The sequence below is a fragment of the Somniosus microcephalus genome, chromosome 4 (assembly GCF_052327205.1).
Source record: "Somniosus microcephalus isolate GS21.2 chromosome 4, FLI_Smic_1.0, whole genome shotgun sequence".
In the NCBI taxonomy this organism is placed as follows: Eukaryota; Metazoa; Chordata; class Chondrichthyes; order Squaliformes; family Somniosidae; genus Somniosus; species Somniosus microcephalus.
The window spans coordinates 236,632,240-236,659,205 of record NC_140990.1 but is presented as its reverse complement, the minus strand read 5'-3'; the positions used below and the strand labels follow the sequence as shown (position 1 = coordinate 236,659,205).

The 26,966-nt window shown below is 46.8% G+C and overlaps 1 protein-coding gene across 7 annotated transcripts in view; it reads right to left on the bottom strand.

Annotated features, from left to right (window-relative positions):
• nckap1 (NCK-associated protein 1) overlaps positions 1–26,966 on the bottom strand; it is a 247,554-nt gene that overhangs the window by 8,689 nt on the left and 211,899 nt on the right. For all 7 annotated transcript variants that reach the window (XM_085985933.1, XM_085985932.1, XM_085985931.1 and 4 more), the window contains one exon: positions 23,435–23,544. In XM_085985933.1, coding sequence (XP_085842059.1) covers positions 23,435–23,544 — 110 coding nt within the window. The remainder of the gene's footprint in view (positions 1–23,434; positions 23,545–26,966) is intronic.

The window sequence follows — 26,966 nt, the reverse complement described above, 5'->3', positions numbered from 1 at the left end:
TGAGGGGCTGAATGGCCTATCCCTGTTCCAAGTTTGCAACACATTCTCTCCACCCCTCAGTACTGGAAGAAAAACAGCAAGAATAATCTTTGAAAGGAATGATTGGAAACATTTTATCCCTTACATTACAAGCACCGCCAAGGAATTTTTGGATGCCTGGGTAGCGAGATTTTTTTCCTTCAAACATTTCAGGGTAATTTCACATATTTGAATTTCCAGTGCAGAGCTTTGCATGCCTCGAGCTCATATTAGGAATTGGGCACATAGGTCACCATACCCGGAACCCTGCCCATTCATTTTAATGTGCGGAAAATCCTGCGGAGTGCGATCTGTGCTTGAATTCCTGATGTGCAATCCTGGTGCACGAGGCTTTGCGTTAGGAGTGCAAATTCATAAAAGCTACTCTTTCATTCCTGCACTAATGCTGGAACAATTTCTACAACAATACTACAAAGCACTTTTTCCCCAAAATCTAATGATATTTTACTAAAAAAAAAAATTATGGTTTTACAAATTTAATGGCCCAGAAATTTGGGTGGGAGGCTTCCTGCGGGTGCAAGCCCCCGACCTGCACTTACCTTGCGCGCCGGCCGTTGAGCTGTGGGCCCCCGTGGAATTGCGATCCTGGGCCTCCTCCAACTGCCGGCGTGCAGTGCTTGCGTATCTCAGGGGCGCAGTTAGTTCGATGCGTCCCCTGGGATCACTTGGGCCATGGAGAGCTAATGGTAGCAGGGAATGCTTCATTCATAAGTTTGACAGGAAGACCTGTCAAACCTATAAATACTACAAGCCCCAAAACATCACTAAATCTTCAAATAAATTTTAAAAAACCATCACACTTTTAAAATAAACTATAAATTACATGAAATAACTATTTTAAACAATTTAAATTTTTGAAAAAATTAATTATATTTTCTAACGGGGCTAAAAATAAACTTACCTTTCTTTAAAGTATTTAAAAATAATAAACCTGTGGAAAAAATGTTTTAATTTGAATTAATTCACCACTTACCTTGTAAAAAGCAGGTCTTACAACTGCTTTTTACATGTCTAACTTCTGGAGACTTACCCTCCCGGGAAAACCTGCAAAAAAAACTTAAGTTCGATGCGCACGCGCAGCCTCTCTTGCGCACGCGTTCGACTTCTGAACCCCTTCTTTCAGGGGAACGGAAGTGCCGGTTTCCCGCGCATGCAGGAAACCGGCACTTCCATTGGGTTTACGGGTGAGTACCCCATGCGTACTCACCCGTGGAGACCCCAATTTCTGGGCCATTATCTCATCTTCCCTGTATCTCCTATTCTCTGAAGTTAATTATCTTCTCATTGTCATTGGACTAGGAAAATTCTTGTCTCCCTGGGCTGACTAGCTTGCAAAATTTCAGATAAAGCACTGCTTTGTTAAATATAAACAATGTTACAGCAATAAAGTTACCCATGTCAGGAGTAACTCCAACAGCGAGACTTAAATTACTAAATTAAATGCTTAATACAATTTTAAAAATGTATACATCAATTCTGCTCACCCTATCTTCCCATTCTTTCCCAGTTTATGTCCCTCTTTTAAAAGCTTTAATTTTACTTCCTTCACACCTAATCTATAAATTCTATACCTTATTTTCCAGAAAAAGCCTTGAATATTTTATTGACCTCTGTTACTTAGGGCTCTCCCGAATATATTTTGGAGGCAGTACTAACTTTCAAAAAGGCCAGAAAACATAAAAAATTGGCAAACAAGGAAAAGGGGCTTTGTCAATGTGCTTTCTTACTAGTGGCCCCAACACAAATGAAGCTTTCTAGGATGATGGAAGTATTAACGCCAACTTTACATTATCTTCAAATATTCCAACTTTTCACCTTTTTGTGTTATCACTGGATTTACCCGTTTTTCTGTCTGCAGCCCACCGTGCAATCGTAAACTAGGACTTTCACGTCTTTAAATATAGGTCTCAGATTGAAAGTCTTCTCCAGAAGACCAGTTCTTTAGTCAGTCAAAGGTTCAGGACATTGTAGCTGATCATAGACTACAGCACAAAAGCAAGCCATCGGCCCATCGTGCCTGCACGGGCCCTTTGAAAGAGTTATCCAACTAGCCCCATTCCCCTGCTCTTTCCCCATAGCCTTGCAAATTCCCCCCTTTCAAGTATTTATCCAATTCCCTTTTAAAAGTTATTATTGAATCTGCTTCCACCGCCCTTTTAGGCAGTGCATTCCAGATCATCATCAATCACTGTAAATTTTTCCCCGATGTTGCCTCTGGTTCTTTTGTCAATTATCTTAAATTTGTGTCCTCTGTCACTGGAAGCAGTTTCTCCTTATTTACTCTATCAAAACCCTTCACGATTTTGAACACCTATCAAATCTCCCCTTAATTTTCTCTGCACTAAGGAGAACAATCCCAGCTTTTCTAGGCTCAACAAATATCTGGAAGTTCCTCATCCCTGGTACCATTCCAGCAAATCTCTTCTACACCCTCTCTATGGCCTGGACATCCTTCCTAAAGTGTGGTATCCAGGATTGACCACAATACAATAGCTGAGGCCTAACCAATGTTTTTAAAGGTTTAGCATAACTTTCTTGCTTTTGTACTCTATACTTCTATTTATGAGGCTAAGAAACATTGAAAAATAGGAGGAGTAAGCCATTCGGCCCTTTGAGCCTGCTCTGCCATCCAATATGATCATGGCTGATCTTCTATCTCAATACCATATTCCCGCTCTCTCCCCATACCCATTGATGCCTTTTTTGTGTCTAGAAATCTATCGGTCTCCTTCTTAAATATATTCAGTGACTTGGTCTCCACAGCCTTCTGTGGTAGAGAATTCCACAGGTTCACCACCCTCAGTGAAGACATTTCTCCTCATCTCAGTCCTAAATGTCCTACCCCGTATCCTGAGACTGTGACCCTCGTTCTAGACCCCCCCAGTCAGGGGAAACATCCTCCCTGCATCCAGTCTGTCTAGCCCTGTCAGAATTTTATACGTTTCAATGAGATCCCCTCCCATTCTTCTAAACTCTAGTGAATACAGGCCTAGTTGACTCAATCTCTCCTCATACGACAGTCCTGCCATCCCAGGAATCAGTCTGGTGAACCTTCGCTGCACTCCCTCTATGGCAAGTATATTCTCTCTTAGGTAAGGAGACCAAAACTACACACAGTACTCCAGGTGTGGTCTCACCAAGGCCCTGTACAACTGTAGTTAAGACATCCTTGCTCCTGTACTCAAATCCTCTTGCAATGAAGGCCAACATACCATTTGCCTTCCTAACTGCTTGGTGCACCTGCATGTTTGCTTTCAGTGACTGGTGTACAAGGACACCCAGGTGCCTTTGCACATCAGCATTTCCCAATCTATCACCATTTAAATAATACTCTAACTTTCTGTTTTTCCTACTGAAGTGGATAACTTCACATTTATCCACGTTATACTGCATCTGCCATGTATTTGCCCACTCACTCAACTTGTCTAAATCATCTTGAAGCCTCTTTGCATCCTCCTCACAACTCACAATCCCACCTAGTTTTGTGTTGTCAGCAAACTTGGAAATATTACATTTGGTTCCCTCATCCAATTCATTGATATATATCGTGAATAGCTGGGGCCCAAGCACTGATCCCTGCGGTACTCCACTAGTCACCGCCTGCCACCCCGAAAAAGACCCATTTATTCCTACTCTCGGTTTCCTGTCTGTTAACCAATTTTCAATCCATGCCAGTATATTACCTCCAATCCCATGTGCTTTAATTTTGCACACTAACCTCTTATGTGGGACTTTATCAAAGGCCTTCTGAAAATCCAAATACACATCCACTGGTTCTCCCTTATCTATTCTACCAGTTACATCCTAAGGAACCCATATGCGTTTTTAACAACCTTTTCAATTTGTCTTGCCACCTTCAAAGAATTGTGTACGTACACCTCCAGGTGTCTCTGTTCCTGTACCCCCTTTAAAATGGTACCATTTAGTTTATATTGCCTCTCCTCATTCTTCCTACCAAAATTAATCACTTCACACCTCTCTGCGTTAAATTTCATATGCATGTCTGCCCATTTCACCAATCCGTCTACGTCCTCCTGAAGTCTATTACTATCCTACTCCCTGTTTACTACATTTTCGAATTCAGTTTCAACTGCAAACTTTGTAATTATTCTCTGTATATCCAGTACAGATCATTAATATATATTAAAAAGAGCAGTGGTCCCAAAACCCAACCCTGGGGGACACCACTGCACACTTCCCTCCAGTCTGAAAAACAACTGTTCACCACTACTCTCTCCTTTCTGTCCCTTAGCCAATTTTGTATCCATGCAGCCACTATTCCTTGAATTCCATGGGCTTCAATTGCACTTGTTCTGCCATTTAAGTTAACAAGTTCAATCTAAAGTGGCATTCTGAGCACGGCAGTGTTACTGTTGAAACAAGTCAGCAGAGGCTGAGCAGTTAAATTAATCTAAATTTGCAAATTTGCTACAAAATCTATACCTTTCTAATCCAGCTGGTGAAATTTCACTTTTTAAAAAATTTTCTGTGGTAACTAGTTTTTGTCCCAAGATAGGAAGTAAATGTATAACAAATATATCTGCAGGAGTTCCTCAGGGCAGTATGCTCGGCCCAACCACCTTCAGCTGCTTCATCAATGACCTTCCCTACATCACAAGATCAGAAGTGGGGATGTTCAGTTCCATTCGCAATTCCCCAGATAATAAAGCAGTCCGTGCCCACATGCAGCAAGACCTGGACAACATCCAGGCTTGTGCTAATAAGTGGCAAGTAACATTCGCGTGACACAAGTGCCAGACAATGACCATTTCCGACAAGAAAGAGTCTAAACACCTCCCCTTGACATTCAATGGCATTACCATCACTGAATCCCCCCACCATCAACATCCTGGGGGTCACCATTGACCAGAAACGTAACTGATCCAGCCACATAAATACTGTGGCTACAAGAGGTCAGAGGCTGATATTTTGTGGCGAGTGATTCACCTCCTGTACAAGGCACAAGTCAGGAGTGTGATGGCATACTCTCCACTTGCCTGGATGAGTGCAGCTCCAACAACACTCAAGAAGCTCAACACCATCAATGACAAAGCAGCCCGTTTGATTGGCACCCCATTCGCCACCTTAAACATTCACTGCCTCCACCACCAATGCAACATGGCTGTTCTGTGTACCATCTACAAGATGCACTGCAGCAACTCACCAAGGCTTCTTCAACAGCACCTCCCAAAACTGCAACCTCTACCACCTAGAAGGACAAGGGCAGCAGGCACACGGTAACACCACCACCTCCAAGTCACACACCATCCTGACTTGGAAGTATATCGCCGATCCTTCATCGTCGCTGGGTCAAAATCCTGGAAGTCCCTACCTAACAGCACTGTGGGAGTACCTTCACCACTCAGACTGCAGCGGTTCAAGGCGGCGGCTCACCACCACCTTCTCGAAGGCAATTAGGGATGGGAAATAGATGCTGACCTTGCCAGCGACGACCACACCCAGGAATGAATAAAAAAAATCTGCAAGTTATTTTTATTTTATATTCCCTGTTGGTTCTAAAAACAATCACTTGGTGCAGTTTAGAATATTTTAAATTCTATAAAGCATTCCATTTCAAGTTAAATTGTGGGAATACGACGTAGATTTAAAATGCCAACAGCTAAATTTAAGGAAACATGAGATTTTATTGACAAAGTTTTCTCCCCATTAGCTTTGTCTTTTCTCCTGCTACATTGCTCTAGGCTGACTATCTGTTCCCAGGCCTCTGCCAATGTTAATACAACCAAGTAGCTATTACAGAAACAGATTAATATTTTGTGTGGCCCTATGAAGGTATGGTGGAGGGGGGCAGTAAGATGCCTCTTTCACATTTAGTTCATTGGTAACTTGATAAACTAAGTCAACAGCAGAAATTACTGCATACAATGAAGAAATGTCAGGAGTAAAACTCTTCTTGGTAAAGGGGGATTATTCATGTACAGTTTCTAATAAATCAAGATCTTGGGGAGAAGACTGATGATATCCTAGAAGGGAATAATCTTATTTGAAATGAAGGCAATTTTAAAAGATGGTGGATTAGTACTCCATTACAATGGGTCACAAGGGAGGAGGACATTGAATCAATAGGTGGGGAGAAATCATTGACTTGAGAACATGGTCATCCCTCTTAGCAATTAAGGATCAGCACTGATAGGTGTCCAAAGTGATATGAGATAAAATGGTCCTGAACAATCAATATCCCAGTACTATTCCAGCTTACTCTGTAGAGAAAATAGTCAATCTATCATCTAAGGGGGCTGGAAAAGGCTTGAGGCAAGAGCGGACTTGCAAGTATATAGTACCTCATTGCATCCTCAGGATGTCCCAAACTAATGCATTGCTTTTGAAAGCAGTCAATTATATAGGCAGCCAATTTGCATACAGAAAAGATCCACAAAACATAAATGAGTTTGTGGGACTAACTTTAACCCCTGTACCAGTTTTAAGATCAGTAGAGACAAGAGCTGACTATCTTCAATACAAAAAGTAGTACACTTAAAGATGGTAGGTGAAATGTTCAAATCAAGTCTAAAAATGTGACTAGTACCTGTAAAATGATACAGTAGTACAGAGTTTGGATGCAAATAAATATATTCCATTAGAAAACATTTTTAGAATCCTGAATAGTTGTAGTGATGCCAAATAACCAAAATAAGGAATGAGGGTAAACAACACTGATTATATCTGTCCTGACCCTACGTGTCCATGTACAGAGAGATCTGGAGAACAAAACAGACAAAAGTCTCCCTGTAGGATTTCTGAGAAAGTTGAATTGGGGTAAAATGCTAGCTTTTGAGAAGTGTTTTGCAAATCAGATCAAGGCATTGCAAGATTTCACAAGTGCGTAACAGCTGTTCAAAATTCTGAATACATTCCTCTTATTGGGCATGCAGAACAAGATAGAAATCTTGTTAGCACATATTGAAGAGACTACATTTAGCTATTCTGATAGTGCAGGAATTCTTCTGCATTTTCTCCCAGGTTTTGCAGCTACACCATTGGTGCAAGAGCAGTGAAGAATCCCCAGTGAAAACTTCATTTTGCACTATTTTTCCTCCTTTAACTTAAAAAACAAATTAAATAAAAATGTCTATCATGAATTAATGAGGTAGCTAGCTGATTCTAATCTTACATTTTATCTCATCTACTACTGAGAGTAGAAACATGAAAAAGTAAATGGCAAACAGAATATAGAAAGGAGAATAGAGGGATACATTGACTCTAGATAAACACATACCTGATCCAAGCACAGAATTCCAAAATACCAAACTACTTCACAGTCACTCCCATTACACAAAAACTGATCCAACCATAACATTTAAAAATAAATCTTGGTCCAAGCATAAAATGCTGCTATTAACCAGGTTTTTAATACCACACTACATATAGTCAAAGAACTGCTAAATTTCACCAAGAGACAGTAGCACAATTTAGAATCTAATCACTTACGTAAAAAGTGTTGTTTAGACTGAATTACTGAATGAATTCACTGTACATAAACTTTAAAACATTACTTTGTGGTTTTTTAATGAATGGTTAAATTGGCTGCACTTGGCTGCACTAACAGTCTTCAAATATTTGCAAATTGGCTATTTTTATCTGCAGTTTATAGAAATCCTGATCCAAGCATAATCCTTATTCAAGCATAACATTTCTTGGCAAAGCAGCCTTCTGTTTATAATGATTTGATTCCACTCTTTTGGGAAGAAAAACTCTCAAACAGCAAAAATCACAGTTTAGGAAGATCTTACTTAGTGGACCACATTCAATATCCTGCTGTTCCCCACTATATGCTTAACATAAAAGATAATCTAAATGCTCCTGTTTCTTACAGGAGTTATTTCGGCATGGAAGACACTCCCTGGTCTTTCACGAGATTCTACCATGCTGTTACCTCAAGAACTCAGTCTGTGCCCAGCAAGACTTAAGTTGAAATTAAAACAGTAGTCTAATGTTGTATGGTTGAATTAAAGAAAGTATCAGGAGAAATATTTGAATTCTTAAAAAAATTAAAATGTCCACCTGTAGTAAATGTACGAAAACGTACATGAACTTCCCAAGGAAGCAGAGGGAGAGTTCACATCGTTACTCGGATCAGGTGTTTCTCAACTGAAGCTAATGGTATAACCTACCTGCATTACTCCTTTTTGACAAAACTCATAGAAGCTATTTTCCTAAAAGGTCAATTTCTCCAGCTGAGACCTGCCATCAAATTCTCTTTGACTTCCCAATATTTGATGGGCAAAGTAACTGTCAAAATTTAATCTCCAAGGTATCCAAGCATTCTGTTCAGCCTTTGGACGACAGACCATTCTTTCACTGGATTGCAATTGCTGCAGTGCCACCTATGCTACTTGGAGTTCAATGTGTTAAAGAAGTAGACCATTGCCACTGCCAAGCTATTGAGCTTTCTGGCTTGCAAATGTGATGCTCAGACCATTTGGGATTCAGTTGTAATGGGTGGAGATGGGAAGGGTATTCCATTAGGAAGCTGTTTCAAGGGCCCACTAATACAGACTCCTAAAACAAATGGGATCCGATATTACAAACCGACATAGGAGAGATGGGCTCAGAGAAATTCTGTGCCAGCATACTGAGCTATGCAAATGTCAAGAGAATAGCATCTAGAACTACAATTTGGCTAAGACTCTACTGTCCGACCTAACATTAAAACGTGACTTTGGATATGGGAAAAATGATTTTTATGTCTTCACCGGCTACCTCTACAGTCTGATCCATGTGAAAGTTGTTGAATATGCTTGCATTATAAATGATTTCAACACTGTGAACTCCTTATCTCATTCACTCTTCCCTTTCTCGCACAATTTGCAGACTTTGCAAACTCAAGGCTGTGCCACCTAACCACTACTTAATTTATGTAATTTTTCACGTTATTTGGTATTGTGCTACATTTTGGGCCTTTTTCATTCAACTAGATTTCTCAAAGAGAGAAAAACAACCCGCGAATGTAGTAACATCGCCTCTACCCAATTCTATATCTGGTAGCCATATAAAAAGGACCTTCTAAAATACCAGAGATACAACAACAATAACTTGTATTTATCTCTCCTCAAAAAAAAACCTTGATCCCTCCGTCCTTGCAAACTTCTGCCCCATCTCCAACCTCCCTTTCCTCTCCAAAGTCCTTGAACGTGCTGTCAACTCCCAAATCCGTGCCCATCTCTCCCACAATTCCACGTTTGAATCCCTCCAATCAGGTTTCCGCCCTTGCCACAGTACCGAAACGGCTCTCAAAGTCACAAATGACATCCTTTGTGACTATGACAAAGGTAAACTATCCCTCCTTGTCCTTCTCGACTTGTCTGCAGTCTTTGACATGGTTGACCACTCCATCCTTCGCCAACACCTCTCCACTGTTGTCCACCTGGGTGGGACTGCATTCGCCTGGTTCCATTCTTATCTATCTAATCGTAACCAGAGAATCACCTGTAAAGGCTTCTCTTCCCGCTCCCGCATCGTTACCTCTGGTGTCCCCAAGGATCTATCCTGGGCCCCCTCCTATTTCTCATCTACATGTTGCCCCTTGGTGACATCATCCGAAAACACAGCGTCAGTTTCCACATAGAAACATAGAAGATAGGAGCAGGAGTCGGCCATTCGGCCCCTCGAGCCTGCTCCGCCATTCAATGCGATCATGGCTGATCATCCAAATTCAGTACCCGGGCCCTGCTTTCTCCCCATATCCCTTGATCCCTTTAGCCTTAAGAAATATATCCAACTCCTTCTTGAATATATTTAATGAATTGGCCTCTACTGCCTTCTGTGGTAGAGAATTCCACAGGTTCACCACTCTCTGGGTGAAGAAATTCCTCCTCATTTCTGTCCTAAATGGCTTATCCCTTATCCTTAGACTGTGACCCCTGGTTCTGGACTCCCCGACCATCGGGAACATCCTTCCTGCATCTAGTCTGTCCAGTGCTGTCAGAATTTTATAAGTTTCAATGAGATCCCCTCTCATTCTTCTAAACTCCAGCGAGTACAAGCCCAATCGTCCCAATCTCTCCTCATACGTCATTCCTGCCATCCCAGGTATCAGCCTGGTGAATCTTCGCTGAACTCCTTCCATGGCAAGAACATCCTTCCTCAGCTAAGGCGACCAAAACTGCACACAATACTCAAGGTGTGGTCTCACCAAGGCCCTGTACAACTGCAGCAAGACATCCTTGTTCCTGTACTCAAACCCTCTCGCTACGAAGGCCAACATACCATTTGCCTTCTTAACCGCCTGCTGCACCTGCATGCTTACCTTCAGCGACTGGTGCACAAGGACACCCAGGTCTCGTTGCACTTCCCCCTTCTCCCAATCTATTGCCATTCAGATAATAATCTGCCTTCCTGTTTTTGCCACCAAAGTGGATAACCTTACATTTATCCACGTTATATTGCATCTGCCATGCTTCTGCCCAATCACCCAACCTGTCCAAATCATCCTGTAGTTCCTCGGCATCCTCCTCACAGCACACACGCCCACCCAGCTTTGTGTCATCTGCAAATTTGGAGATATTACATCTAGTTCCCTTGTCTAGATCATTAATATATATTGTGACTAGCTGGGGTCCAAGGACCGATCCCTGCGATACCCCACTAGTCACTGCCTGCCACTCGGAAAAAGACCCGTTTACTCCAGCTCTTTGCTTTCTATCTGCCAACCAGTTCTCTATCCAAGTCAATACCTTGCCCCCAATCCCATGTGCCTTAACTTTACACGCTAATCTCTTATGTGGGACCTTAGCGAAAGCCTTCTGAAAGTCCAACTACACCACATCCACTGGTTCTCCCTTATCTATTCTACCAGTTACATCCTCAAAAAATTCCAGTAGATTAGTCGAGCACGATTTACCTTTTGTAAATCCATGTTGACTTTGTCCGATCCTGTCACTGTTTTCCAAGTGCTCTGCTATTACATCTTTTATAATGGACTCTAGCATTTTCCCCACTACCGATGTCAGGCTTACCGGTCTGTAATTCCCCGTTTCCTCTCTACCACCTTTTTTGAATAGTGGGGTAACATTAGCTACCTTCCAATCCATGGGTACTGTTCCAGATTCCATCGAATGTTGGAAGATGATCAGCAATGCATCTACTATTTCTAGGGCCACTTCCTTAAGTACCCTAGGATGTAGATTATCAGGCCCTGGGGATTTATCGGCCTTCAATCCCATCAATTTCCCTAACACCATTTCCCTACAAATACTGATTTCATTCAGTTCCTCCCCCTCATTAGACCCTATGTTCCCCGACATCTCTGGGAGGTTATTTGTGTCCTCCTTTGTGAAGACAGAACCAAAGTATGTATTTAGTTGGTCTGCCATTTCTTTGTTCCCCATTATAAATTCCCCTGATTCTGACTGCAAGGGACCTACGCTTGACTTCACCATTCTTCTTCTCTTCACATATCTATAAAAGCTTTTACAGTCAGTTTTTATGTTCCCTGCAAGCTTACTCTCATATTCTATTTTCCCTTTCTTAATTAATCCCTTTGTCCCCCTTTGTTGAATCCTAAACTGCTCCCAATCCTCTGGATTACTGCTTTTTCTGGCCAATTTACATGTCCTCTCCTTGGATCTTATGCTATCCCTAATTTCCCTTGTTAGCCACGGTTGAGTCACCTTTTTTTAAGCCAAACTGGGATGAACAATTTCTGTAGTTCATCCATACGGTCTTTGAATGTTTGCCATTGCCTATCCACAGTTAACCCTTTGAGTGACATTCCCCAATCAATCCTACCCAACTCACGCCTCAGACCATCGTAGTTTCCTTTATTTAAATTCAGGACCCTAATCTGAGTCAACTACTTCATTCTCCATCTTAATGAAGAATTTGATCATATTAAGGGGCCGCGTACAACAAGATTGCTAATTAATCCTCTCTCGTTACATAATACCCAGTCTATGATTGCCTGATCTCTGGTTGGTTCCTCGACATATTGGTCCAGGAAACCATCCCGTAAACACACCAGGAATTCCTCCTCCACAGTATTGTTACTAATTTGGTTAGCCCAATCTATATGTAGATTAAAGTCACCCATGATGACTGCTGTGCCCTTATTGCACGCTTCTTTAATTTCCCTTTTAATGCCATCCCCAACCTCCGCATTACTGTTTGGAGGTCTATATACCACTCCCACTAACGTTTTCTGCCCCTTTGTATTTCTCAGTTCTACCCATACAGATTCCACATCATCAGAGCTAATATCCTTCCTTACAATTGTGTTAATCCCTTCTTTAACCAGCAATGCTACCCCACCTCCCTTTCCTTTTTGCCTATCTTTCCTGAATATTGAATACCCCTGGATGTTGAGTTCCCAGCCTTGGTCACCCTGGAGCCATGTTTCCCTAATCCCAATCATATCATATTCGTTTACTTCTATTTGCGCAGCTAATTCATCCACCTTATTACGAATGCTTCTCACATTAAGACACAAGGGCCTAGAAATTGGGTATAGCCCCGCTTGGGGCGTTAGAATTGGCGGAGCGCAAATTTTATAGCCAGACGCAACTTCGACACCTCGTGCGATATTGGGTTGCAGCGCCCCAAAGGTGATTGAGGCGCGAGTTCAGGCGTTACACGGGACACCTAAGGCGCTAACATGCCGGCGCAACCCAATATCGGGGCGTCCAGCCGCAGCGCAGGTGCTCTCAATTACCCATGACCACGAGACTTCCAGGCGCCGGCCAGCTCTTAAAGGGGTGGGTCAGGCAGCTCCAGTATCCACAGTCTGCGCCTTGTAGGCCTGCAAATCGGCGCAGGCCCTTCTCTGGCGCAAAAACTTGGAGCATATGGAGAGGGTGAGGCAGAGAGCAGAGCGCTTCACCCATGAGTCTTTGGAGGAATTGGTGGCCGCAGTGGAGCGCCGGCGAGATGTCCTCTACCCCGACAATGGCAGGAGGCCTAATCATAAGGACTACCGACGAGCTTGGAGGGATGTTTCTCAGAGGGTCAACTCCAGCAGCATGGCGACCAGGAGCCCTGTGCAGTGCAGGAAGAAATTCAACGACCTCACTCGGGTCATGAGGGTGAGTGGAGTTCATGTAAACTTATGCATCCCTCCATTAGCACCTGACTTTATGGCTACAGGGTGCGCTATGCCCCACTGGCCATCTGAAATGCAAGCACCCATGGCCCTTTCTGGTCACACACATGCACATTTGACTCAGGGCATCATGTAAGGGCTGTTCCACCATGGGGGGCATGAGATCATAATTCAGGACATCATGTAACATCACTTCCCGTCCTTTGCCCTGCAGGCCAAGCTGGCGAGAAACCGCAAGGAGCAGCTCCGCACCGGAGGAGGCCGTCCTCAACTGGAGCCTCTGACGGATCTCGAGGAGAGTCCACCAGATTGTGGGAGGACGCCCGAGTGGTCCTGCCACCACTGCAGCTGCCGACCCCATTGTCCACAGCGATGGCAACGTTCTCTACTATTACAGCTGTCACCTTCCAGTTGTTTCCCCCGCCAGCATGCTTTCTCAATGTGGAGCCATGGCATAGCATTGCCGCACTGTTGCATCCCTTGCTGCCAAACTGTCCTTTTGCTAAAGCCACTCTTCAACCTCCCTGCTTTCAGATGCTGCATCACCAGCTCAGGAGCCGGCCCCTCAAGCTGCCAGTGCCAGTGCCTCCAGAGGCGATGACCAGGAGGAAGCCGGACCATCCGTGCCAGCCTCAGGGGAGCCACCGCATCTGGAGACTGGGGATAGTAGTTCCCTGGAGGGGAAGGCGGGCTCTGATGAGGAGCCAGTTGCAGGAACCAGCGGTCTGCAGCAACACGCGGGGGGTAGGGACGCTCGGGAGCCGTCTCCCCGGAGGGCGAGGCAGGCCACTATGACTGCTGCACAGAGTGCAGAGGAGGTGCGTAGCCTTGCCGAGATGAGCGCCCAGGCCCGGCTCAGGCAAACTGAGCTGATGGCTGCAGTGGGGAGGATGCCCGAGTCGATCGACACACTGGGAAAGTGTGTGCTGGACTTTGGGGCAGCAATGGAAAGGACTGTCCAGGGCTTCGGCCCAGCAATGGAAAGGACTGTCCAGGGCTTCGGCCCAGCAATGGAAAGGTCTGTCCAGGGCTTCGGCCCAGCAATGGAAAGGTCTGTCCAGGCCTTGTCCGAAGCAGTGGCAAGGGCTGTCCATGGCTTTTCCCAAGCACTGGCACCTGCCACGCAGGTCCTCACTGCTGCCACGCAGTCACTTGCTGGCCTCGTCCACACGCAAATTGAGGCCACGCGAACACTCTCTGCTGCCACCCTAGCTGCATCAGGCAGGATCACCCCAGGCCCTTACAGCACCACAGCAGGCCATGAATCTGTGGAGCAGTCGATTTTGGTGTATGATCCTGTGCGGCCCCGTCAGAGTGCTAGTGTTTCGGCCAACCACGGTGCAGGTGTCCTCTCTCTGCGCGTGAGCAGTCCTGATGCCACTGCTGGCACGTCAGCAGAGCAGCTGCCACCACCTGTGCGGCAGACTGCTAGCAGACATGCCCAGTTGGAGCAGCCTGCTTGCGGGACCTCCAAGCCCAGAGGTCGTCCAGGCCGTCCCTCAGGGGCTTCAGCGCTTCCAGACACTCAGCAGGCGTCCCCCAGCCTTGACGCAGCCACTGGGGTCCAATTACGGAGGAGCTGCAGGGAGGGAAGGGGCCGACCTCGTAAGAGTCGTCGGTCTCCATCAAAGGGTCACCAGTCGAGGGAGGTGCTAAGACGTCTCTTTTTCTGGATTTAAGGCCGTCCACACCTGCTGTTTGTTTGTTTGTTATGGTTTGGTTAGTTTCGCTGGGTTGCCAGACAGTTATCTGTTAGTTTGTTAGTTATGATTTCTGTTACCATTACGTTGTCATGCTGGAAGGAAGCACTTGTTTGAAAATAAAGAAAACTTTTTATTTACAATCGAGCTGTACACTATTTACAATCATCAAGGCCTTCATAGGCTTACAGCGAACCGGAGGGCGCTGTTCGAATCACAGCTACCATTCCATCCGAGGGGCCTAGAACCGAGTCCTTATGAGCCTCTGACGAACGGCCCTTCCAGTTTCTGGAGCCCTCCCATCTTCCTCCTCCTGATCCTCCTCCTCCTCTGCTGGACCTTGAGGGTCGGCTGGCATTGGTTGGGTGCGTCGAATGGCCAGGTTGTGGAGCATGCAGCAGACAACAACGATGCGCGCCACATGCTCCGGCGAGTACTGTAGGGCGCCCCCCCGAATGGTCCAGACAACGGAAAAGCTGCTTCAGCACACCAATTGCGTGCTCCACAATGTTCCTGGTGGCCTGATGGCTGCTGTTGTAAAGCTCTTCTGCCAGGGTGCTGGGCAAATGGAGCGGGGTCATGAGCCATGGGCAGAGAAGATAGCCCTTGTCGCCCAGAAGCCAGCCTCGTGGGTGAGCCGGGGCCTCAAAAAGGTCAGCCACTGAGGTCTGCCGCAGGATGAACGCGTCATGGCTGCTGCCAGGGAATTGTGCGTTCACCGCCATGATCATCTGCCGGTGATCACAGACCAGCTGCACATTAAGTGAGTGGAACCCCTTTCGGTTACGGAACTCCTCCGGATTCTGTAATGGCGCCCGCAAAGCCACGTGTGTGCAATCAATGGCCCCCTGCACCATGGGGAAGTCCGCAATAGCCGCGAAGCCCTGTGCGCGCTCCCGCTGCTTCTCCAGGGTCACAGGGAAGGTGATTAATTCGCGCCTCCTTTTGTAGAGGGCAGCTGTCACTTGCCGGATGCAGCAATGCATCGCAAATTGAGAGATATTTGATATGTCCCCAGCTGCTGCCTGAAACGATCCGCTGGCGTAAAAGTTGAGCGCAACAGTGACTTTCACGGCCACCGACAGAGGTCCTGCACCGTATCCGCGGCTGCAGATCCCCAGCAAGCAGGTGGCACAGCTCAGTGACAACATCCTTACCAAATCTGAGCCTTCGCAGACACTGCTCCTCCGACATGGTAAGGCAGGAGACCTGCTGCCTGAAAACCCTGGCAGCGTATGGTCAGATTCGGCGACGTCCATTGGCCCTCCTCCTTCTGGCCAATCCCAGCCCTCTCTCCCTCCGTCTCGGTGCCCTTGCCAGTTGTTCAGCCAGGATGACGTTCCCCTCCAAAGCAGCTCCCATTATTCTGGCTGACGAGTAAGACGCAGTAAGCTTTCTGGATCCAACTGTTCTGTACAGGGCTGAAGGTCCCAAGGCTCCTCTGGCTCAATAAGAACAAGTCTGTGTAACTGAAGGTCTGCAACTCTCTCCAGCAGCGAGCAGTATGGCCAGGCCAAATGGCTGCCGGTTTTATACTAGTGCTGTCCCCTTTAAAGAGCGCCCCCGAGTCCGAGAAGGACCTGGTAACGTTCCATCCAACTGTCGCTAACAGCGCCAGGCGGAACGGAGGGGGGTGCCACTGAATTTCCGGTACGGGGTGCCAAAAAGGCGTTGCACAATGAAAGGATGTCATTATCTGGCTGCGCCCGCTCGCGGGCGCAAAGACTTAGCGCCAGAGCTAACAGGCTACTCAATATGGCAGGATGCGCTAGGATCACTGCGCACGTCCGAAAATTGGGTAACGCCCCAAATCTCGGGCTCTTTAGGCGCTAATCGCTGCTGCAACTAACCGAATTTCTAGGCCAAAGGCTTCAGGCTTGTTTTTTTAATGCTCTTAGACCTATTAGAATTATTATTTACTGTGGCCATGTGTGGTAAACCACTGTTATTGTTTTCATTGTTGTTCACTACTGTTATCGTTATTGCACATTGTTACCTCTTGCTACTCACTGTGTACCAATGCATGCCTCAGCTGATTCCGCCTACATGACCTGGTATAAAGGTGGCTGCCCGGCAACCCACTTCCTTCTTGGAACCAGTCGTCCATGAGAGGCATGCTCTGTTTTTTAGTTAATAAAAACCTTTTCATTACTTTCCTAATTCATCGCCTTTTATGCAGTAATTGATAAGCGTATCAATTTTATTAACTAAAAGTAAAATGTCCGGAACTGAGCAGCAACAACAGCAGGCGTTGCTGCGAGCCCTCAGACCAGCATGCCTGGACCTTGACCCCCAAGCGGCGGGTTCATCTACCAATTTCGAACACTGGCTGAGCTGCTTTGAATCCTTCCTAGAAGCCTCCGCCGTGACATCGGAGGAGAACAAATTAAAAGTCCTGACCGCCCAGGTGAGCCCTCAAGTATATACACTCATCCGGGACGCTACTACGTACACGGCGGCTCTCGACCTGCTAAAAGGGCAATACATGCGCCCAGTGAATACGATTTACGCCAGACACCTCCTGGGATCCCGCAGGCAGCAACCGGGGGAATCGGTAGAGGCATTTTTACGGGCGTTACAGACGCTCTGCAGGGACTGCGACTGTAAGGCGGTAACGGCTGCGGCGCACGCGGAGGGACTTACCTGTGATGCCTTCGTTAAGGGCCTCCAGTCCGACTACTCCCGGCAGAGACTGCTCGAAAGCAAGGAGCTCGACCTGAAGACGGCCGTAGCCCTCGCGCTCTCACTAGATGCGGCCCACCGAAACCTCGAAGCATACGCACGTAACGGGGCCGCGCCATGGTCATCGCGACCTTGGGACATGGGACCGCCACCCCCGGTACCAACTACTGCAGCGATGTCCCGAAAGCAATCGGGACCGCCGCCCCCGGTACCAACTACTGCAACGATGTCCCGTAACCAGGCCCAAAAATGCTATTTCTGTGGCCAGTTAAAACACCCCAGAGCACGCTGCCCGGCGAAGACCGCTACCTGCTCTGGCTGCGGGAAGAAAGGCCATTACGCCAACGCCTGCAGAGGGAAACCCGCGAACGCCAGCAGCGCTGCGTGTGAACCGTGGGGGCAGCCATCTTCTCCGCCATTTTGTGCACCTCCGGCCGCGTGGGGATCGGAATCATGGCCGCCGCCATTTTGCCCACCGCACTCAACCGCCAATTTGTCTCCGGACTCGACCACCGTCTCGTCGGACGACCATATCAGCTCACTCAGCCATACACTGGCCTCCGTTGCGCTGGATCAAGCCCTCCCTCATCATCTGTCCAGGTCCATGATGGACATTACGGTAAACAGCCACGCCACTACTTGCCTGTTTGACAGCGGGAGCACGGAGAGTTTTATTCACCCCGACACGGTGTGTAGCCACTCCCTCACGGTCCTGCCAACGCGCCATCGGATTTCTATGGCGTCCAAGTCCCATTCAACGGACGTCGGCGGCTACTGTGTGGTGACCCTTTCGGTTAGGGGCACTGAATATAAAAATTTTAAACTTCTTGTCCTGCCCCGTCTTTGCGCTGCTGTTCTGCTAGGGTTGGATTTTCAGTGCCACCTCAAAAGTGTCACATTGGCATACGGTGGACCCCTTCCCCCACTCATAGTCTGCAACCAACAGCTTTTAAATCGCCCGCCGCGCACCACTTGCAGCCTGTCCACACTCGAAGTCCCCCCCCCCCCTTGTTCGCTAACCTCACCCGCGACTGTAAACCCATCGCTACCAAGAGCAGGCGGTACAGCGCCGGGGACAGAGCTTTTATTAGCGCGGAGGTGGAGCGACTCCTGAAGGAGGGCATTATCGAAGGGAGCACCAGCCCATGGCGAGCCCAGGTTGTAGTCGTTAAGGCCGCCGATAAACGCCGCCTGGTCATCGACTACAGCCAAACCATAAACCGGTACACCCAGCTGGACGCATACCCCCTTCCCCGCATATCTGATATGGTCAATCAGATTGCGCAATACAGGGTATTTTCCACCATTGACCTTAAGTCAGCATACCACCAACTCCCTATCCGCCATGAGGACCGCCAGTATACTGCCTTCGAGGCAAACGGCCGCCTCTACCACTTCCTTAGGGTCCCCTTCGGCGTCACCAACGGGGTTTCAGTCTTCCAAAGGGAGATGGACCAGATGGTTGACCAGAACGCGCTGCAGGCCACCTTTCCCTATCTGGATAACGTCACCATCTGCGGCCACGACCAGCAGGACCATGACGTTAATCTAGCGAAATTCCTCCGTACGGCCCAGCGGCTGAATCTAACATACAATAAAGAGAAATGTATGTTTCACACCACGCGCCTTGCCATCCTCGGCTGCGTAGTGGAGAGCGGAGTCATCGGGCCCGACCCCGACAGAATGCGCCCCCTTATGGAGCTCCCCCTCCCCCACTGCCTAAAAGCACTGAAGAGATGCCTGGGGTTTTTCTCTTACTATGCTCAGTGGGTGCCTAACTATGCGGACAAAGCCAGACCCCTCATCAAGTCCACCTCCTTCCCCCTGACATCAGAGGCGGGTGCTGCCTTCACTCTTATCAAGAGTGATATTGCGAAGGCCACAATGCACGCAGTGGATGAGTCCATCCCTTTCCAAGTGGAGAGCGATGCATCCGACTTTGCCCTAGCTGCAACCCTTAACCAGGCGGGGAGACCCGTGGCCTTTTTCTCAAGGACCCTCCAGGGCCCCGAGATTCGACACCTCTGTCGAAAAGGAGGCCCAGGCTATTGTGGAAGCGGTGCGACACTGGAGGCATTGCCTGGCCGGAAAACGATTTACCCTTCTCGCTGACCAGCATTCAGTTGCTTTTATGTTCAATAATAAGCAGAGGGGCAAAATCAAGAACGACAAGATCTTGAGGTGGAGAATTGAACTTTCCACCTACAATTACGATATCTTGTACCGGCCCGGGAAACTCAATGAGCCCCCAGGTGCTCTATCACGAGGTACATGCGCCAACGCGCAAGTTGATAGACTGCGGAACCTCCACAATGACCTCTGCCACCCCGGGGTCACCAGATTCTGCCACTTCATTAAGTCCCGCAACCTGCCCTACTCCATCGAGGAGGTCAGAACTATGACCAGGAACTGCCAAATCTGTGCCGAATGCAAACCGCATTTTTATAGGCCAGACAGAGCAAGCCTGATCAAGGCCACTCGCCCCTTCGAGCGCTTGAGCATCGACTTTAAGGGACCCCTCCCTTCCTCTGACCGCAACGTGCACTTCCTCAACATTGTTGACGAGTACTCCCGTTTCCCGTTTGCCATCCCTTGCCCAGACATGACCAGTACCACGGTCATCAAATGTCTGAATGACCTCTTCGCCTTGTTCGGGTTCCCCAGCTATATACATAGCGACCGGGGCTCATCTTTCATGAGCGACGAACTTCGTCAGTACCTGCTCGCGAGAGGTATTGCTACGAGCAGGACCACCAGCTACAACCCCCGGGGGAACGGCCAGGTGGAAAGAGAGAACGCGACGGTTTGGAAGGCCGTCCTCTTAGCCTTAAAATCTAAGGGCCTTCCGACCTCTTGCTGGCAGGAGGCTCTCCCTGCAGCGCTCCACTCCATCCGGTCACTGCTTTGTACTGCCACTAATGCCACCCCTCATGAGCAAATGTTCGTTTTCCCCAGGAAGTCCACATCGGGAACCTCGCTACCGACATGGCTGACTTCTCCTGGGCCCGTCCTACTGCGGAGGCACGTGAGGACCCATAAAACGGACCCCCTGGTTGAGAGGGTGAACCTCCTACACGCCAACCCCCAGTATGCCTACGTGGCATACCCAGACGGGCGGGAGGACACGGTCTCCATACGAGACCTCGCACCCTCGGGCGCCCCTGAATCACCACCGTTATTATCCACCACTTCTCCCAACCCAACCCCTGTGGACGGCATGCCGGAGCCCCAGGACCCTTCGTCGACCACTCAGACACCAGACTCGATGTTGGATACTGCAGCACCGCCGCCGCTGCTACGACGATCAGGACGGCATACAAGGCCTCCTGATAGGCTTACCTACACGAACTTTTAGTACACTTCACCCCACCGGACTCAATTTTTAAGCAAGGGGTGAATGTGGTAAACCACTGTTATTGTTTTCATTGTTGTTCACTACTGTTATCGTTATTGCACATTGTTACCTCTTGCTACTCACTGTGTACCAATGCATGCCTCAGCTGGCTCCGCCTACATGACCTGGTATAAAGGTGGCTGCCCGGCAACCCACTTCCTTCTTGGAACCAGTCGTCCACGAGAGGCATGCTCTGTTCTTTAGTTAATAAAAACCTTTTCATTACTTTCCTAATTCATTGCCTTTTATGGAGTAATTGATAAGCGTATCACCATGTTTGATTTAAACCCTTGATTTCTCTGACTGGCACTTTTGTTTTTCTCCTTCCTATCTTTTGCTTTTATCCTCATTTCCCTTTCCTCTGACCCCCTGCTCAGGTTCCCAAACCCCTGCCATTTTAATTTAAACCCTCCCCCAGAGCACTAGCATACACTCCCCCTAGGACATCGGTCCCGGCCCTGCCCAGGTGCAAACCGTCCGGTTTGAACTGGTCCCACCTCCCCCAGAACCGGTTCCAATGTCCCAGGAATTTGAATTCCTCCACGACACCATTCCTCTAGCCACGTATTCATCTGAAATATCCTTCTATTTCTACTCTGACCAGCACGTGGCACTGGTAGCAATCCTGAGATTACTACCTTTGAGGTCCTATTTTTTAATTGACCTCCTAACTCCCTATATTCAGCTTTTAAGACCTCATCCCAGTTTTTACCTATATCGTTGGTGCCTATATGCACCATGACAACTGGCTGTTCACCCTCCCCTTCCAAGATGTTCTGCAGCCGCTCCGAGACATCCTTGACCCTTGCACCAGGCAACACACCATCCTGGAGTCTCGTTTGCGGCCGCAGAAACGCCCATCTATTCCCCTTACAATAGAATCCCCTATTACTATAGCTATACCCCTCTTTTTCCTCCCGTCCTGTGCAGCAGAGCCACCCCTGGTGCCAGGAAGTTGGCTGACATGTAGGCTGACGACATCCAGCTCTACCTCAGTACCTCTTCTCTCGACCCCTCCACAGTGTCTAAATTGTCCGACTGCTTGTCCGACATACAGTTCTGGATGAGCAAAAATTTTCTCCAATTAAATATTGGGAAGACCGAAGCCACTGTTTTTGGTCCCCGCCACAAACTCCGTTCCCTAGCCACTGACTCCATCCCTTTCCCTAACATCTGTCGGAGGCTGAACCACACTGTTCGCAACCTTGGTGTCATATTTGACCCTGAAATGAGCTTCCGACCACATATCCGCAGCATAACAGAGACCACCAACTTCCACCTCCGTAACATCACCCGTCTCCGCCCTTGCCTCAGCTCATCCGCTGCTGAAACCCTCATCCATGCCTTTGTTACCTCTAGACTTGACTATTCCAATGCACTCCTGGCTGGCCTCCCACATTCCACCCTACGTAAACTTGAGGCCATCCAAAACTCGGCTGCCCGTGTCCGAACCATCACCAAGTCCCATTCGCCCATCACCCCTGTGCTCGCTGACCTACATTGGCTCCCGGTTAAGCAGCGGGTCGATTTCAAAATTCTCATTCTTGTTTTCAAATCCCTCCATGGCCTCGCCCCTTCCTATCTCTGTGATCTCCTTCAGCCCCACAAACCCCCGAGATATCTGCGCTCCTCTAATTTTACCCACTTCAGCATCCTTGATCATAAATCGCTCAACCTCTGGTGGTCGTGCCTTCTGTTGCCTGGGCCCTAGAATTCCTTCCCTAAACCTCTCTTTCCTCCTTTAAGACGCTCCTTAAAACCTCTCTCTTTGACCAAGCTTTTGGTCACCTGCCTTAATTTATCCTTACGTGGATCGGTGTCAAATTTGTTGTCTTAAAATACTCCTGTGCAGCACCTTGGGACGTTTTACTACATTAAAGGCGCTATATAAATACAAGTTGTTGTTTATATAGCACCTTTAACATAGTAAAATGTCCCAAGATGCTTCACAGGAGTACTAAAAGACAAGAAATTTGACACCGAGCCACATAAGGAGAAATTAGGGCAGAGCTTGGTCAAAGAGGTAGGTTTTAAGGAGCGTTTTAAAGGAGGAAAGAGAGCGAGAGAGGCGGAGAGGTTTAGGCAGGGAATTCCAGAGCTTAGGGCCCAGGCAACAGAAGGTATGGCCACCAATGGTTGAGCGATTCTTTCAAACTAGTGCTATCAAAGGGTTAGGAATGTTGATGCTAAATAAAAATCATACAATTTAGAGGCTATTAAAAGCAAAAATTGGCATCACTTTTATAATGGAAATTGGATAATAACCAAGAGTCCCTACATTTTGTTCTTGCACCAATAGAGCAATACTCTAAGCATGGGAATGAAGACAAATGCAATACAGATTAAAAAATGGAATCAGCCTTGCAGCTCTTTCTTGAGCTGCAAGGCTGTTTTATGTCAGACAGAAGGTGATTGGTATTAATAACTGGAACATGGGTTATGGAGCTTCCACTGTACATCTCGATTTGCCTGGTCTTCCGTCTTACTCTTTTCAGCTTTGTGGTATACTATTGACCTTGACTCTGCATCTAGATTTTTTTAAAAATGAACAGGAATTCTACTTACAGCAAGGAATTCTTTAAGACGGTCTTCAATGCTTCCTTTATGAATGGTGAACAAGGCAGCAGCAATTTGGTTTATAGCTTTGGCCAAACAATGAATGTTGTTGCAATGTCCTGTATATTAAAAAGAGAAAAGTTACTTTGAAGTGACAAAACAGACACCATGTATATCAGAGTAATGAGTTAACTGACTCCCTCACATGTGAAGCATAAACCACCTCATTTTATGCACGACAAACCACTCACTCCCTGTGGTCTTTCAGTTCTTTTTGACTAGAGATGACAAGATAACAGATGGATTGCAAGAATAGCAAGAGAATCTGTTCTTTTGCCACTTTCATCTGAATTAGAAAAACCTGTTAAACTAGTATTTGATAAGTGATGCTATAAGCTCCAAGTAGGTGAAAAACCACAAATACTGGAAAGCTGGAATATAGTGGAATCAGACTTGAAACATTAACCTTTTTCTTTACGCTTCTAACCAATGTCTATTTACTGCTAAGTGATCATTTTAATGACACTTTGTGCCTTCTGCATCAGTTCCAAATTTACAGGGTTATTTAACAAATTGATCATTTAAAAAAAAAGTGTAATGATTGGAAGAGAGCCATACAGCACAAAATGGCTCCGGCTGAGACTCCCAGTTTAAGGATCTTTACATGTCACTGTTCATCTGGGTCAGGCCTTTGCTCTATATAATTCAAAATAGCCCATCCACAGTCAGGGACCAGCAAGTACAAGAAACATGACTTCTTGCACTGTGACTAAAATCAACATCTCGCCCTTCCTTCCTTTCTCCCAAATCTCTCAAATGATTCAAGTTTCGAAAGGACACTAAAGAAAGGCACACAGTAACATCTACTGCTGGGGATTGTAGGCTGTCAAGTGCTGTAACTCCATTTCCTGAAATGAGTTAGGCCAACTTCACTGTGCATCATCCTTTATTGTGTTGAAATTCACCCCGTTGAAAGCATCTGCTGCCCCATTCTGCACTGCTACCTGGTTCTGGGCTACCAGATCCACTGCATTCTACTCACGCCAGTTGCACATCTTTATCACACTGGCTCAATGCCTAAATACTGAGTCTCCTCTCCCCCAGCCTTCCTATGCTTCTTTGCATACTGTACTACAATAGTATTGTTGGGTCATAACGTTACTACTTTGTTCACCATTGGATGGCAAACTGCCAGCAAAACCAGCATGAGACCAAGCCAGTTTATATGCCAAAAGATGTAGAAAAGATTTCACACTTGCTGTGCTGGACCCCCATTACTTCTGTTTAGTCCTGTTATCAAATCCTCTTTGGGGAGAAAAGGGCAAATGCCTTTTTCAGCTCACAACATAGGTGATGTATTTAACATGCTTGGACTGTGCCTTAACTGCCATTCCTGAGAAAATGCAGATATTTTGCTGGTGCCTTTTAACAGTATAAAATTAGAGTAGGGGGAGGATTCAGCGAAACCCCCTTTCCACAATCCAAAACTGCATAAAGTGGCATAAAATCACTCAAGAGCTGTTCTGGCACCTTTCCAGAGCCAGTGTGGATAACATGAACTAGGTTCTGCATTTGGGGCAACAGTCTGATATTGATACTACTCCAAATAAACAGCCTAACTACTCCATACTGGGTGTGGCTGAATTCTATTTTAAGACATGCTGACATAACACCCACTGTCTTCCGTTGGTTACCATCACAATTCTGGCTGAAGCGCATGTCACAGTTGGGGAGGTGAAATAATGTATAATTTTATGAACTGAATAACGTATCCTCTTATTCTGATGACTGCAGGAAAACATCAAGAATGTTGAAAGAAATGAACCACAAATAGCAAACGCCAGGTTTTTTCCCCCCGATATGGGAGACATAGAAACATAGAAAATAGGAGCAGGAGTAGGCCATTCGGCCCCTCGAGCGATCATGACTGATCATCCAAATTCAGTACCCGGTCCCTGCTTTCTCCCCATACCCCTTGATCCCTTTAGCCTTAAGAAATATATCCAACTCCTTCTTGAATATATTTAATGTATTGGCCTCTACTGCCTTCTGTGGTAGAGAATTCCACAGGTTCACCACTCTCTGGGTGAAGAAATTCCTCCTCATTTCTGTCCTAAATGGCCTACCCCTTATCCTTAGACTGTGCTCTGGACTCCCCGACCATCGGGAACATCCTTCCTGCATCTAGTCTGTCCAGTCCTGTCAGAATTTTATAAGTTTCAATGAAATCCCCTCCCATTCTTCTAAACTCCGGCGAGTATAAGCCCAATCGACCCAATCTCTCCTCATACGTCATTCCTGCCATCCCAGGTATCAGTCTGGTGAAACTTCGCTGCACTCCTTCCATGGCAAGAACATCCTTCCTCAGATAAGGCGACCAAAACTGCACACAATACTCAAGATGTGGTCTCACCAAGGCCCTGTACAACTGCAGCAAGACATCCTTGTTCCTGTACTCAAACCCTCTCGCTACGAAGGCCAACATGTCATTTGCCTTCTTAACCGCCTGCTGCACCTGCATGCTTACCTTCAGTGACTGGTGCACAAGGACACCCAGGTCTCGTTGCACTTCCCCTTCTCCCAATCTATTGCCATTCAGATAATAACCTGCCTTCCTGTTTTTGCCACCAAAGTGGATAACCTCGCATTTATCCACGTTATATTGCATCTGCCATGCTTTTGTCCAATCACCCAACCTGTCCAAATCATACTGGAGTTTCTCGGCATCCTCCTCACAGCACACATGCCCACCCAGCTTTGTGTCATCTGCAAATTTGGAGATATTACATCTAGTTCCCTTGTCTAGATCATTAATATATATTGTGAATAGCTGGGGTCCAAGGGCCGATCCCTGCGGTACCCCACTAGTCACTGCCTGCCACTCGGAAAAAGACCCATTTATTTCAACTCTTTGCTTTCTGTCTGCCAACCAGTTCTCTATCCAAGTCAATACCTTGCCCCCAATCCCATGTGCCTTAACTTTACACACTAAATCTCTTATGCGGGACCTTATCGAAAGCCTTCTGAAAGTCCAAATACACCACATCCACTGGTTCTCCCTTATCTATTTTACCAGTTACATCCTCAAAAAATTCCAGTAGTCAAGCACGATTTACCTTTTGTAAATCCATGTTGACTTTGTCCGATCCTGTCACTGTTTTCCAAGTGCTCTGCTATTACATCTTTTATAATGGACTCTAGCATTTTCCCCACTACCGATGTCAGGCTTATCGGTCTGTAATTCCCCGTTTTCTCTCTACCACCTTTTTTGAATAGTGGGGTAACATTAGCTACCCTCCAATCCATGGGTACTGTTCCAGATTCCATTGAATGCTGGAAGATGATCAGCAAAGCATCAACTATTTCTAGGGTCGTTTCCTTAAGTACCCTTGGATGTAGATCATCAGGCCCTGGGGATTTATCGGCCTTCAATCCCATCAATTTCCCCCAACACCATTACCCTACAAATGCTGATTTCTTTCAGTTCCTCCCTTTCATCAGACCCTATGTTCCCCGACATCTCTGGGAGGTTATTTGTGTC